The sequence below is a fragment of the Miniopterus natalensis genome, chromosome 19, assembly GCF_054644295.1.
Source record: "Miniopterus natalensis isolate mMinNat1 chromosome 19, mMinNat1.hap1, whole genome shotgun sequence".
NCBI classification, from domain to species: domain Eukaryota; kingdom Metazoa; phylum Chordata; class Mammalia; order Chiroptera; family Miniopteridae; genus Miniopterus; species Miniopterus natalensis.
In genome coordinates, this window is record NC_142099.1 from 27,193,061 (window position 1) to 27,206,972 (window position 13,912).

At 46.8% G+C, this 13,912-nt stretch overlaps 1 protein-coding gene and 1 non-coding gene across 9 annotated transcripts in view; one reads left to right on the forward strand and one right to left on the reverse strand.

Annotated features, from left to right (window-relative positions):
• The window catches only part of HHAT (hedgehog acyltransferase), a 176,742-nt gene that overhangs the window by 144,388 nt on the left and 18,442 nt on the right, over nt 1-13,912 (reverse strand). For 7 of the 8 annotated variants that reach the window (XM_087827883.1, XM_087827881.1, XM_087827882.1 and 4 more), the window contains exons 3-5: nt 13,726-13,793; nt 7,210-7,323; nt 185-379 (exon numbers count right to left, since the gene is read on the reverse strand). In XM_087827883.1, coding sequence (XP_087684009.1) covers nt 185-379; nt 7,210-7,323; nt 13,726-13,793 — 377 coding nt within the window. The remainder of the gene's footprint in view (nt 1-184; nt 380-7,209; nt 7,324-13,725; nt 13,794-13,912) is intronic. The other variant, XM_087827884.1, reaches the window with a different exon arrangement.
• On the forward strand, nt 12,478-12,593 carry LOC148090929 (U5 spliceosomal RNA). Its single transcript, XR_015716180.1, has one exon. It is a non-coding gene; the product is annotated as a U5 spliceosomal RNA (small nuclear RNA).

Below are 13,912 nucleotides of genomic sequence, written 5' to 3' on the forward strand. Positions count from 1 at the left end.
CCCAAACTGGGAGAAAAGCTTAGCCCTGTGCAACCTCAGAGGGTTAAGACACAGCCACCGGGCCACCAGGAGGAGCCCCACCACAGTTCCCCAACTGGCTGCTGCCTGAAAACTAAGGGAGCCACCAGAGGGGGCCCCCATCAAAGGGACACTCGCCTTCCCACGGGTGAATGGAGGCACCTACCTTAATCTCCTCCACGCCTTGCAGCCTCAGCGTGGAGAGCAGGAGGAGGGAGCAGAGCCATGACAGGAACAGCGAGCGGAACTGGGCTACGCAGAAGGAGACGACGGTGTGGAGGAAGACCATGGCTGTTCCCGGGGCCCCCAGTGCGCACCAGCAGGCCCCCATCCCGTAGGCGGCGAGGATCCAGGGTCTGTGCTGTGGGCAGGGGGCCCGGTGCGAGACAAAGAGGGACGGGGCAGGAAGGAAAGACAGAAGGGTGAGCTAAGGGGCACTGTCGCTGAAGGTTCGACATATGGGAGGCCAATGCTTCATGACCTCCTGTACACACTCTCCTGCTAAAGTGAAGGTGAAAGAGTGTTGGTGAACATCTCTCAGGCGTTTTATTGAGAAACCTGGGCCGTCCAAACCACGAAAGGCTTTTCAAGTCTAAACTACAGATTTAAAATTAAATATCTAATTACATTTTCGCTTTATTAGGATATTATTTACAGGCAAGTTTATGTCACAGGAAAAGTGTGTCTTCCCTGCTTTCTGTGACATTGAGGCCTTGGCATAGTCAACCCGATGAAAACATTTAGTCTCATTTTAGGAGAAAATGTTTTAATAGATAAATCTTTCTATTTAATTATCAAGTTTTATAGTGATTGACATTGCTTAACTAAATAAATTAACATCCCTTTGCTTTTATGATATTCTCTTTATCATATCTGGTTACTGAAAAAACACAATATGTTTTAACATTGTTTGAGAGGCGACATATCATAGTGGTTTAATTACTCAGGCTTTGAAGTCCAACTGCCTAAATAAATCCTAGTGTCCCCTTTAACTAGCTGTGTGACTCTAGTCAAGTTGCTTCATGTCTCTGTGCCTCTCAGTTTTTTTCATATATAAAATTGGGATAAAGTCGGTATCTTCTTCAGAAGGCTGTGAGGATGTAGTAAGTAAATGCATGTGAAATGCTTACTACAGTGTCTGCAGACACAGCAAGTACAGTAGAAAATTCTAGTTGTTATCCTACAGGGAAATATGATGTGTCTTCTCAGGGTGCATTTTAAAATATGGTTTCCAGGAATGTCTTCTTGTAAAAACAAAAAGACTTCTCTAAGGGGAAGGCAGATGTGGGCTGTAAATTGCAAATCCCATTCTCAGATGCTGGCTCTTCCAAAATATTGCTGAAGTACAATTTTTCCCAAACCTATACCCCGGCTGGAGAGAGAACACTGTAACTGAGCGGCTACGTCAGCCACTTTTAAGTTCCAAGAAAATCAGAGAAATCTGCAGCTTGTTTTTACTATTTTTCCATCCTACTACCCACAGAAAACAGCCACATAAATTTGCTTCAAACTTTCCCCCAAACGCTCACCTCTGGGCAGAGTTCAAGTATAAGGAACAAAGTCGCCAGAGACTATTTTAAGAAGTAGTTACAACGAATGGAAAAAAAAAAAAAAGGTCCTTTTTCAACATGACCTACAGCATTTAGCACCTGGAATTTTTTCACGCTACAGACATACACATGTACACAGCCACATTTTTATTAAGTGCTATTTGATCCATTTTTTTAAAAGCCTGTTTTCTGGGATTCATTTGGGAATTTAACCACAGACGTAAGCTGCTTCAGCTTGGAAAAGCTGAACGAACCTTCAGGAAATACTTCATAGTCCTGTGCAGACCCCGTCTGCTTGAGAGATTCTCTGATGAGTTCAACCGTGCTCACAACGGCTACCTTGGGGGCACAGGAGCTTGTCCCACAGCCTCACCTCCCACTGTCTTCCTCCAGCCAGAGTCCAGGCAGACGACATGTGATGTCTTTCTCTCTAGGACGTCAGAGGAAATGCTCTCATTCACACCGTGTTCCCTGCAAACCCGGGTGCTGCCCACCCGTCCACCCCAGCGGGTAAAGGCAACTCTCCATGCATTCCTCACGAACGGGTGATGGAAACGAAAAGATACGCACGATGCAGGAGAACGCCTATGAAATACTGGTTTTCATACTTTGTCTATAAAAATGCAATGGGAATCCCATCCTCAAAGCTCCGCTAAAATCCTAATGAGCATGAGTAGTCTTCCAAGCCTCATTTCAAAAATTACACAGCACGGAACCTATGGGATTAGCTTCTTTCCCCAGCACAATTCCCTGGAGGCTCATCCACGTTGCTGCAGGTGCCGAAGCTTTGCTCCCTTCTTGCTGTGTAGTATTCCATGATGTGGGCGTACCACCATCTGTTTAACTGTTCATCTGTTGAAGGACATCTGGGCTATTTCCAGTTTGGGGCTATCATAAATAAAACTGATACGAACATCTGTGCTCGGGTTTAGTGTGAAAATAAGTACTCATTTCTCTGGAATAAATGCCCGAGTGTGAATGAACTTGCTGGGTTGCATGGTAGTTATGTGTTTAGTTCTGTAAGAAATTCCCAACGGTCTTCCAGGGTGGCCAGCTTACCTCCCCACCGGCAGTGTGTGAGTGACCCAGTTTATCGGGATCCCCACCAGCGTTTGGTGTTACAGCTGAGTCATTCTGGTACTTGTGCAGGGGTATCTCACTGCTCTTTTAAAGGGTATCAACCACGAATGAGCAACCTGAAGCTTGAGGATAAGACAGGTTGAACTTTGCTGGATGCGAAGTTCATCAGAACTATCCCAACCCCCTTGAACTCTTTATCTTTATTAGAAATGAAAGAGTCTGGAATAAAAAGGAAGGCAGGGAAAGAGGAGACACTTAAAAAAAAAAAAAAATCTAACATTAAGAAAAAAACTGTACTCAGTTTTGTGGCAGTAGAGATAAAGCCAGACTAAGAATACCATGGCCCTTCTGAGGGGGCAGTGCTTACTGCCCGGGATGAATTAGGTGGGTGACCGTCCCTCTGCTCCCACTGTCCCCTGTGTTTACACAGAATCATTTCTCAAAGAGGGGAGGGGAAACAAGCCTCCCTTAGAAGGCTAATATCCTGTCTTGTTCATATGACAACAATGTAAGCCCAGAATCCAACAGGGTACCTAGCATATAGCAAGTGTTTCATAAATATTGGATGGGTGGATGGATGGATATGCTTCCCCAAGTCTTCGGATTTAATCTCGTAGTTATGACTAAGACACGACAAGAAATTCGCATTAAAATTTGGGGCTTTTTGGTCCACTAATGTGAAATACTGCTGTTTTCCAAAGTCTCTACTTGTACCACTTAACCCCTTATGAACAAAGGCTGTTTTGCCAGTGCATCTGGAACGGGAGCCTTTTCACATCTCACTGCCTACTGCCTGTTTCCCACTCACAGGGCCTTTTACGTCGGGGGGGGGGGGGGGGGGATCTCAAACAGTTCACACCTGGTAGGACACAGACACCCCCTATGAAAGCAGGCCTCTGTGATGGCACTGCTGCCCCTGGCCCAGTGAAGTCTTCCTGGCACGAACCAGCTGAGCGGGCACATCCCCAAGGCTGAAACCAGCACCTGAGAAAAGGCCGGGGCCTGGCCCTCCCTCCTGTGGCGGGTCTAAGGTCTCCAGGTCTTCACAGGGGGTCAGGACACGGGCACAGGGAGAGGTGGCGGGCCCTGCCCCCTCACGCCATCTCTGCTCTCATCTGCTCTAGCCTTTCTGGGCCGTGGGCGGCAAGGACTGGTAATAGGATGCGCCTGAGTGGTTTCCCTCACTATCTTGCCTCTGTCGGGAGGAATGAAAATGCAAAGCCTCAGTGAAGACTCCTGCTGGCATCTGTACCAGGCTTTGCTGTGTGCTAATCCCTCACATCTGCCCAAAACCACTCGGTGGGGCACTGTTTGAGAAATAAATAAAAGGAGTCGATCAATAATCCTTACACATGGTATAATTTATTACACACTACATAATCAAGGGGAGCTGCTGCTGAAAAATATATCTATATATCTCCGCAAACAAACAGGGAGAAAACAAAACCAGCCCAGAGTCCCAGCAACTCCACCCCAGCCTGCTTTCCCTGGGAGCAAGGCTGGGGGACCCCTAGGAAGCAGACTTCATCCCCCCTAGCTCTGCAGGGACGGAGGTGGAAGAATCTGGTTCCAGGAAAACCATTAGTGCCTGAGATTCCTATTAGGTGTGCGGTTTTGGTAACAGGCTGGAAGGGAGCGCCTGCTCCCTGTAGCCCTCCAGAGGTTAGTTTACTCGTCTCAGCCCACATGCTTCTCAGTCCTGTGGCGGGTGAGCTCAGCAGCCGGCCCAGATGCTAATGGTGTGGTTTCTGCCCGTCAGGGGTGCAGTGAAAACTCCTCTGCGGTTAGCAACGGCCCCACCCGCAGCCCCCAAATGGGCGGCCTTCTCAAAACGTTCATGCGGGTTATTTTCAGTTCTGGGGGCAGAGAACACAATGCCTCAGGTGGTGCTGAGGCCACGCGGGTGTTGAAGAAAGGAGGAACTGTGTGACCCGCCCAACACACAATCCAATCATAACAAACCCAGGGCCAGGGCCCAGAGCCGTCATCCAGCCGTCCCTCCCAGGGTACCGGGCCCTGACGCAGGCTCACCAAAACCCAGAGAGCCCTACCCATACCCAGAGGAAAGGCATTTAGCCTCGGCCAAGGAGCTCAGTGGAAAGTTTTATTACTTGTCATGGCAAAAAAAGAAAGAAAAAGAAAATCACGCTCTTGAAAACAACCTGCCTGTCTCTGGAAGGAGGCAAGGCTTGCAAAGGAAGAGATGAGATGAGACATTAGATGGCGACGGGAAGCATCCTTCAGGGTTTACGGGCTGTCACATGAAGAGTGGGTAACATCTGGCCCTGCACAGCATTGTCCAGAGTTCACGATGCCTCCAAGGATGGGGAAATAGAAAAACTCCAGCCCAAACCTTCCACCCTGAGTAAGTACCAAACGCCCACCCGAACCAAGGCCGTCTGGAACACTTAGTCCAGGTGGTGAAAGCACAGAGCTCACGGGGCCAAAGTTGTGGTTCATTCTTACATAAGAGTCAGGCAGACTCGCACAAAGAAAGCACTGTGCCCCAGCCCCAGCCAGAACCCTGTGCCCCATCTGTCGCACAGATCAAACCCGTGGCCACCAGGGGGACGGGACACACACACACACACACACACGCAGATGACTCTGAACTCTGCTCCATTCCAAGAAAAATGCAAAGCTGCCTCCTACTGACTTAGGATAAGACATGCTCTGCAGATAAACAGACAGGCCCACTGTCCACCACGCCTGGGTATGAGACACAAAGCTAAAAGAGGCAAACAGCTCTCCTTCCTTCCAGCCACAGCTCAGAGCCACATCCTTGGAAGGCCTTCCCTGTCACCCCAAGGCAGATGTGGCCTATTCCTTCCCCCAGGCACCCAACCCACCACCACATCAGGTCCAGGACTGAGACCAGTGTTCCATTTCCTATGTGACTTCTCACCTCTCCAAAGCAAGGGGCCGTGTCTCCCAATCCCTTCCCCAGGACCCAGCATACACTTGAAACAGGGTCAGAGAAAGACAGTCATGAGAGGAGTGTTGGCAATGACTGCAGACAGCCTCTGCCCTTGGAGGTTTGGAATCTCAAGACAGTCACCTCCTGTCTTGGACAGCACGGGGCGGCTGCTCCCAGGAGCACACGCAGACCACAGTCTCAGCACACGCTAATCGCCAGCAGATGACAGCAGCAACCGCCACTTACTTGGCTTCTATCATATGCAAGCATAACCTTAAAAAACATCAGAGCCTCGGCACGACCCCAAGAAGCGAGGGCTGCCATCCCTGCCCCACAAATGAGGACATGAACTCAGAGAGGTACTAACCAGCTTGCTGAAGATGGTGCAGCTTAAACCCCGCAACGCTGAGAGTCATCCAAGCTCCTATCCACGCCCGACACTGACTCCCCAGGTGGAAAGAGCCTTAACGCAAAGCGGAGGGCAAATTAAATGGAGGGACATCGACGCCCTAACCCAGGCTGGTTTCTGATGATGGTAAGTACAAAATAGGAGCTGAAAATTGAGGAAGTTTGGAAAGAGGGAGGAGCATCCAGCCAAGAACACAGAGTTCATCTACACTCTGCATCCTCGATGGGGGTTATAGCTCCACCATCAGAGGGGGAAGGGGTTCTTGGAGACAAGAAAAAGGTACCCCTAATGCATAAAACATAGGCATGCCCATAGCGCATCAACTGATATTCAGTGTATCTGTGGTCAAAATTTCACAGAGAAGAGGCAATTAGGAAAAAACAGCTAAAAAGCCTCCGAGGGTGGGGCCGGGGTGGGGGCAATAATGAAACACTGATCTGCGAGAGGCAAACAAGGGGCAAGAGTGAGAGGGAAGCAAAGGAGACCAAGGAGACGGGCATGTGGGTCCTGATGCACGTGGCAGGGTCGTGGGGCAGACAGGACATGAAAAATTCAGTGTGCCCAGCACAGCCTCACCTTTCCCTCTACCCGCCACTCACTTCTTCCACATGATCAATTAAAAATATATCAAATATCAAACACAGAGAGAGGAATATTTGTAAAGTTTGCAAGGTGTACGAAGAACAATGAAATAGCACCGCACACCCACCAGCAGCTTAAGAAAGACCAGGCTCTCAGTGCGGTAAAGGGCCCTGGGCATCCACCCCCCACACACACCCCACACCCCACCCCGATTCCATCTATGCCCCTCCCCAACCAGCCGCGTTTTATAGTAATTTCCCTGAGTTTTATATTCGTTTTTCATTATCTCTCTTTGTAAATTTGCAAGTATGAATTTAGTTTGCACACTTCGAAGCTTTGTATACACGGGGTCATACGTGATAGATTCCACTGCCACTTACCTGATTGGCTCAATGTCGTAATCCAGAAATTCATGCATGCTGGTAACTATAGTTTTACTTTAAAACCTTTGCATTCATTGGTTTGAAAAATCACTTAGAGGAAGGACGTGGGGGATAAGAATGTGTTACCCCTGTATCTTAAATGTCTGATCGATCACAAACAGGTTTCCAAGGCTAATATCCACGTCTGACTCTCACTCAGCTCGGGGCCCTTTCTTCACAAAAAAATCAAGGCGAAAGAAGCTTAAAAGGAAATGCTGCGCGTGGTCGTACCTTCCTCGCGATCTGGTTGGCCATCTGAGACACAGCCAGGTGGCCAAGGAGAAGCCACACCAGCCGCTGCTTCCCCCACTCCATCCAGAAGCTCCACTCAAAGTCGGTCTGGTCCTAAATGGGCCAAAGGGGAGTTTATCAGAAGGATTCCAGTATACTCCAAGGCAGAACACAAACTGCAGTTCATAAACCAACTGGAAAGAAGGCCAATGGGAGTCCAAACTCTACACAATGGGATTTACACAATGCTCCCAGCCTTTCCCCCACCAAACCCCAACCCACACACACTCTCCCCTCCAGGCTGGCTGGTCCCATTGCCGTTCTCCAAATAAGTGTCTTTGTTAAAGCTGATTCCCCAGGACACTCTGCGAGATAGAAACTATTGTCCTCATTTTCTAAAAAATGACAAGGGGGTTAAAGAATTCAATTCAGTTACCCGGGGTCACACAGACAGTGTAATGAACTGAGGTCATCTCAGGTTAGTCACCTAGGCACCTTCAGTGAACACAAGAAATGCAGACTGGACACTAGTAAAATCGCTTTAAAGTCGTGTTACCTCTTGCTGCTGCAGATAGGCAAGAGGATAATTTGATAGAAAGACAGCCATAGTTCTGGGCCTCTTAAACAGTGGCTCCAGCTGCCTGTGAAACAATGCTTTTTCTGTTCTTAGCAAAAGGAAGGGTCTGGCCTGGTGTTCTTCGCCGTCTCTTTTCCCGCAGATAGAGGTGCTCACGGCGAATAAAACCTGAGAGAGCTGAGCTACTCAAGATCCTCCAAACACAGTCAAAAGAAAGGAACGGAGAGAGGTTCTAGAAACCGTGGGCTCACATCAGCTTTCAGAAAAACTGCCACATCTGAAGTTCCACGGGGAACAACCATCTTAACCTTCCCCTCGTAATAAAATGTCTGTTTTATACGGCAGATGCCACCAGCTGACTCAGTCAACACCCCTCCCTCCTCCTGCAGCAGTGACTCCCCATACGACTAAGGTTGGGAGGCAGGAAACTACATTTCCCAGAACTCCCCGCAGCCGGCACATCTGCCTGGGACCTTGCTTCCGGCGAACACACGGGAAGACTCCCAAGGTGGCAGAAGGATGGGCTCTCCTTTCGGACTCTCCTGGAAGAACGGTGGCAGAGGCCCTTAGGGTGCTCCCCAGGAGCCCCGGTGGAGACTCCGAGGTCCAGGCAGTCGGAGGCGCAGCGGCTTCCTGGCGGGGCAGTGCCGACGAGTGCGCACCCCAGGAGCTGTGCCGCAGGGCGACCGTGGGACCTGCTCCTGGGGGCTCACGGGCTGCCTGGCCCTGCGGCCCTTCTCGCTGCTGTGAGACCTCCTTAAATTCCCACGACGCATTCCCTTCTGTTTAAGCTGACTGGAGGGGATTCTGTTGTCCCAGGGAAACTTGGTCAACATACTTTGGGGTTTGTTGGTATGTTCTGATCAGCATACTTTGGAAAGAATTTTTCTTGTGATTGCAATCCAGCTTTAGAAACATTATGGAAATCATTCACTTTGTGGAAAACTATTCTGAAGCAAGACTGTTCGGTGGAGGAAAATGAAATGGAGGAAAACACCAGCGAGGTCAGTCGAAGGAATGTTCGAGAACTGGAAAGCGGAGGCAATGAGTGTTTACATTAGAACATACTCACCAGTGAATGTTTATGTATTTCGAAACCAGATGAGAAATGATCTACCTTCCTACCAGTATTTTTCACTAGCATACCTCTTTTCTCCTCAGATAGAGAAAATATATATATTTTTGAATATATATTTACTGTTCATATATATAAATGGAGAGCTGAATATATTTACTGTTTTCCTTACCCTTGTATCTTTGAATTTTTCAAAAGATGAAATAGAAACGCTAGACATTTTTGTGTTATTTCCTAAATAGCATTATGTACATATTATTTACTTTGAGATCACACCTAATTCCCAATCACACTGAACAAAAATAATCTGTGAACCTTTATAAGGTTCTGAGAAAACCTTTGTAAGATACTTGAACCCAGAAATGTTTCCCTGCACGTCCAAAGGCAGCCAGCTCACTTTAATGGCCTATAAATCTCCAAAGGGGAGAGGAAAAAAGGGGATGTATTTATAGGAATTATGCACAGAAGCAGTGCTGCTCTCTGGATGAACTCAGCCTAATGATTCATTTACCAATTATTGCAAGAGTTTTCTTTTAACAGATACTTTGCTATTTCTAAAATAATTTGAGATAAATTATTTTACTGCTTGCAGTTTTCAGAGACAAACACTCTTTTCCCCAGCCAATGTTTCCTCAAAGACAAAATGTTTTCATTAACCAAACTTTTTCTGTAAATAACAAAGTCTCTGCTTAAATGTCTTCACCATCCTGTACAGGTGAAGAAGATGCTCACGGGGTGGGAGTGCCACCAGCAGGGCTAGCACTACTGCACTGCTCTACCAGGTACCACCCCAGTCTCTTAAATGGCCCTCATGATCTAAACCAGGAAAACCAATCCAGGGTATAATAGGGGCAGGGAGGTGTTTTGTAGAAGAAGGAAAGAGAAAACCTCTCGAGGACTTAGTTAAATCAAGAGAACCTAATTGATGTGGGTAAGCTCTTTGAATCTCTTCAACCTGACTGCCAACCTAAACTCAGTAACTTCTCTGGCTACACCACTACCTACTTACTTCCTAGAAGTCGCTCCAGATTATGCCAGGCTTATGCATGTACTTGGTCAAGCAAGTATATAGATTCTGTCTCCCTGCCTTCCCTCCTCCATATTCCTCCCTTTCTTCCTAGAGCTAACAAAGAATGAATCACCTTTTTAAAAAGAAATGCTTAATTCTAGGCACAAAAAACTGTATTATTTTCCCCACAGCCTCAAACTGGAAAAACACTAACCACAGTTAATAAGGCTGGTCAATAAGTTAGGGACCCCGGTACTTGAGGAATGACAATGAAAATAAAATAAGTCACTGGATCAGCTTAATAGCAGAGGTAAATGACACAGGAAAGAAGCATTGAACCTAAAGATAGGTCAATGGAACCACACAATCTGAATAACAAAAAAATAGGCTGAAAACATAAACAGAACCTCAGAAACCTGTGGTATAATTACAAAAGCTCTAACACCCATGCCATTTGTGAAATCCTAGAAGGCAAGGAGAAAAAAAATGTGGGGCTGAAAAAAATATTCAAAGAAATAACGGCTAACAATTTTGCAAATTTGGCAAAAGGCATAAACCTACAGATTCAAGAAGCCGAATGAACCCAAATCAACTTAAAGATACCAATTAAAAGACAGATTGGCGCCCTGCTGGGTGCTAGGGTCCAGGAGATCTTAGTTTGATTCCCGGTCAGGGCACATGCTCGGGTTGAGGGTTTGATCCCCAGCTGGGGGCATGCAGCAGGCAGCCGATCAATGACTCTCTCATCACTGATGTTTCTCTCTCTCTCTCTCCCTCTCCCTTCTTCTCTGTGAAATCAATAAAGACACATATATATATATTAAAAAAAAGACAGATTGGCAGAACAGATTTTTAAGAAATGATCCTGGGAGCTCCATGCTGTCTGCAAGAAATTCACTTCAAATACAACAATGTAGGTAGGCTGAGAGCAAAAGGACGGAAAAAGATTGACTCTACAAACATCAATCAAAAGAAAGCAACGAGGACCCAAACACAGAACCACACGTGTCTGGTCAACTGATTTTTGACAAAGGAGCAAGAACAGTTCAATGGAAGAGGAACAGTCTTTTCAACAGAAGGTGCTGTAGCAAGTGGCCATCCAAAAAGCAAAAAAAATATAAAATAAAGAAACCTCTACCTAAGTTAACACAAAAATTAACTCAAAATAGATCATAAGCTTAACTGTAAAATGCAAAACTGAAACTTTTGGGGAAAAGAATAGGAGAAAATCGTTGGGTATACAACTAGGCCAAGAGTTCTTAGATGTGACAGCAAAAGCACAATCTATAAAGGCGGGGGATCAATAATTAGACTTCTGTGAAACACCTTCCTAAGAAGACGAAAAGTCAAGCTAATATTTGCAAACCACCTATTTGATAAAGAAGTAGTACCTACACTAATTTTAAAAACTCTCTAACCTCAACAGTAAAAAACCAAACTAAGCCAAACAAACAAACAAAAAACCCCACACACCAACAATCCAAGTAGAAAGTGAGCAAAAGGCATGAATGGAGTTTCACCAAAGAGGATACACAGATAACAAAAAAGCACATGAAAAGATGTTTACATCATTAACTATCAGGGAGATGCAAATTAGAACCGTGATGAGATATCACTGCACACCGATCAGAACAGCTAAAATTAAAAATGGTGATAACACCAGACGCCAGCCGGTATATAGGAAAACTGAGTATCTCAGAGTCGCTGGTGGGAATGCGAAATGGTAGAGCCACTCTGGAAAACGGTTTGGCAATTTTTTATGGAAATAAACACATACTTATGCAATCCAACAGACTCCTGGGCATTTCTCCCGGAGAAATTAGAAACTTATGTCCGCACAAAAACCTGCACACAGATATTCACAGGAGGTTTATTCATGATAGCCAAAAGTTGGAAACCACCAAAATGTCCTTTCGTGGGTGGTCGAATGGTAAATCGAGGCCCATCCACAGCAAGGGTCAGCTACCCAATGAAAAGGAATGAACTTGGATGGCTCTCGAGGGCATTACGCTGGGGGCGGGGCCGGCCTCCCCAGTTTACACGCCCTGTGACCCCATTTCTATAACAATTCTCAAACTAACAAAATTAAGAGATGGAAAACAAAACAGTGGCTTCCACAGGTCTGGGTTCAGGAGGGGAGGGTGGGGATGACCAGAAAGAAGCGAGGAGAGGGAACTCCCTGTGGTTCTGCATCTGAATTGTGCTGGTGGTTAGGGAACAGGGAGGGAGAGGAGCCCTGCCCAGAGTCCCAGTGCCCAGAAGGGGTAAAACCAGAGTTGGATTTAGAGCCCAGTCAGCCTGACCTCTGCTCTGCCCCCTAAGGGTGGCTCTAGGGGAACTAGGGGAAGACTAGGTATTTATAGAACCTCAAAGGTGGTGACTCAGGCTCATTTGCATACCCATAATACCCTGTACACAGTACAATCCTTTCAAGCTTAAAAGACTTTTTTTTTTAACTTGACATTCCTAAGTACAAAGTACAAGAAACTTACTTCCAGAATTTCTTGTGAAAACTTAAGGCAGGAGGCACCTCTCAGGGCTAAAGAGCCACCATCAGTGCTTCAGGAGTTGCAGTTACTGGAGAAGGGACTTTGCCAGGGGCAAGGCATACTCTGGTTTCTCTTCAGATCGCATAAATCTTTCGCCTTTTACTAAAGATTTCCGTGGAGAGGAACAATTCTGAGTTTATACTCAATTTTTTGAGGCCTTGCTTTGGCAGGGCTAGCCTTAAAGTCACCAAAGAAAGATGTTTAAAACCGTTTTGGGGTAGTTTTAGTAAAACCAGGTAATCCTGGCAACCCCATGGTGTGGGTGCACCCCGCAGAGGGCATAGAGCAGGTTATTCTGAACTGCTTTCTGTTGGTCTGACAGATGTCTCCGTAGATGACAAGATTTGGCCTGACGCTTGCTCTCCTGGAACTGGGGTGTAAGATTAGGATCGATAACTACTAGGCACCTGTGTCCTAGCAGCTACTGTCATGCTGGAAGGGGGTTCAGGCAGGTCCCCACACAGAGAGCACCCACCCTTCTCATCCCCCAGGGGCCCGTGATCTCACCCTTCCCTGCAGTTGCTTCTGATTTCTCTGTAACAGGGACTTACCCAGGCTCAAAGGCATTCCTGACTTGGGCTACCATTCTCCAAACTCTAACATCATCAAATGTTGGAGGACTGTCATCAGACTAGGAAGGGTTCCTGGCTTTTGTTCCTCTACCCACCAGGTATTTCCACGAAGCTTTGCATGTAGATTGAATTTTCATTCACTGAATCACGTGTGAGTGGTTTTTTTAATTATTACTGTTATTTAAATAAGCCCTTAGTAGTAGGACTTGCGAGGTAGGTGGTATTGTGCCCACTTCAGAGATGAGGAAATCTGGGAAGCTTCATGTCATAGTGGAATCTGAGATGTGGTAGGCTACCGAAGAACCAGGGGGGGAGAGGGAGAGTGGGTTCCCAGGATGCCCTGCAGCAGTGTGGACAGCAGGGCACCTGGGGGCAGGGAGGAAAAGTTTCTTATAGTTGGCAACAGTCGGTTTAGGGATGTCAGGGGCCACATTTAATTCTAATAGATATGGCAAGGTCAGGAAGAAAGTTCCTGAACTTTACGAGAGTGAAATTTGTGTCACCTGATCAGGTTAGATAATCAGATTTCTGGTATCTCGAGAAGAGAACAGGGGACCGTAGGATGAAGACCGTGGGGAATGCCTTACTCAACACAGCGTTCACACCTGGTGCAGCAGGAAGGACACTGCTACCCACTGCTGATGACTGCTGTACCTGGGTCAACGCCAGCGCAAAGCGATGAGGAACACTGAAACTAGGTTTGAAAACAGGTTTATCATTTATCCACTTCGTACCTTCTTTAATCCTCCAAACAAAGTGCCAATCGCCAGGTCAAATTCTTGGTCCAATTGTTCTTCATGTTCTGACAAGAAAAACAGTATCCATTAGTCACAGGTCTAAATAAACTGGGTGGTTTAATAGCAGAGGCGCTAAAAGAAACTGGAATATGTCCTGGAAAAGCCGCCTGGGGACTGAGCTCCG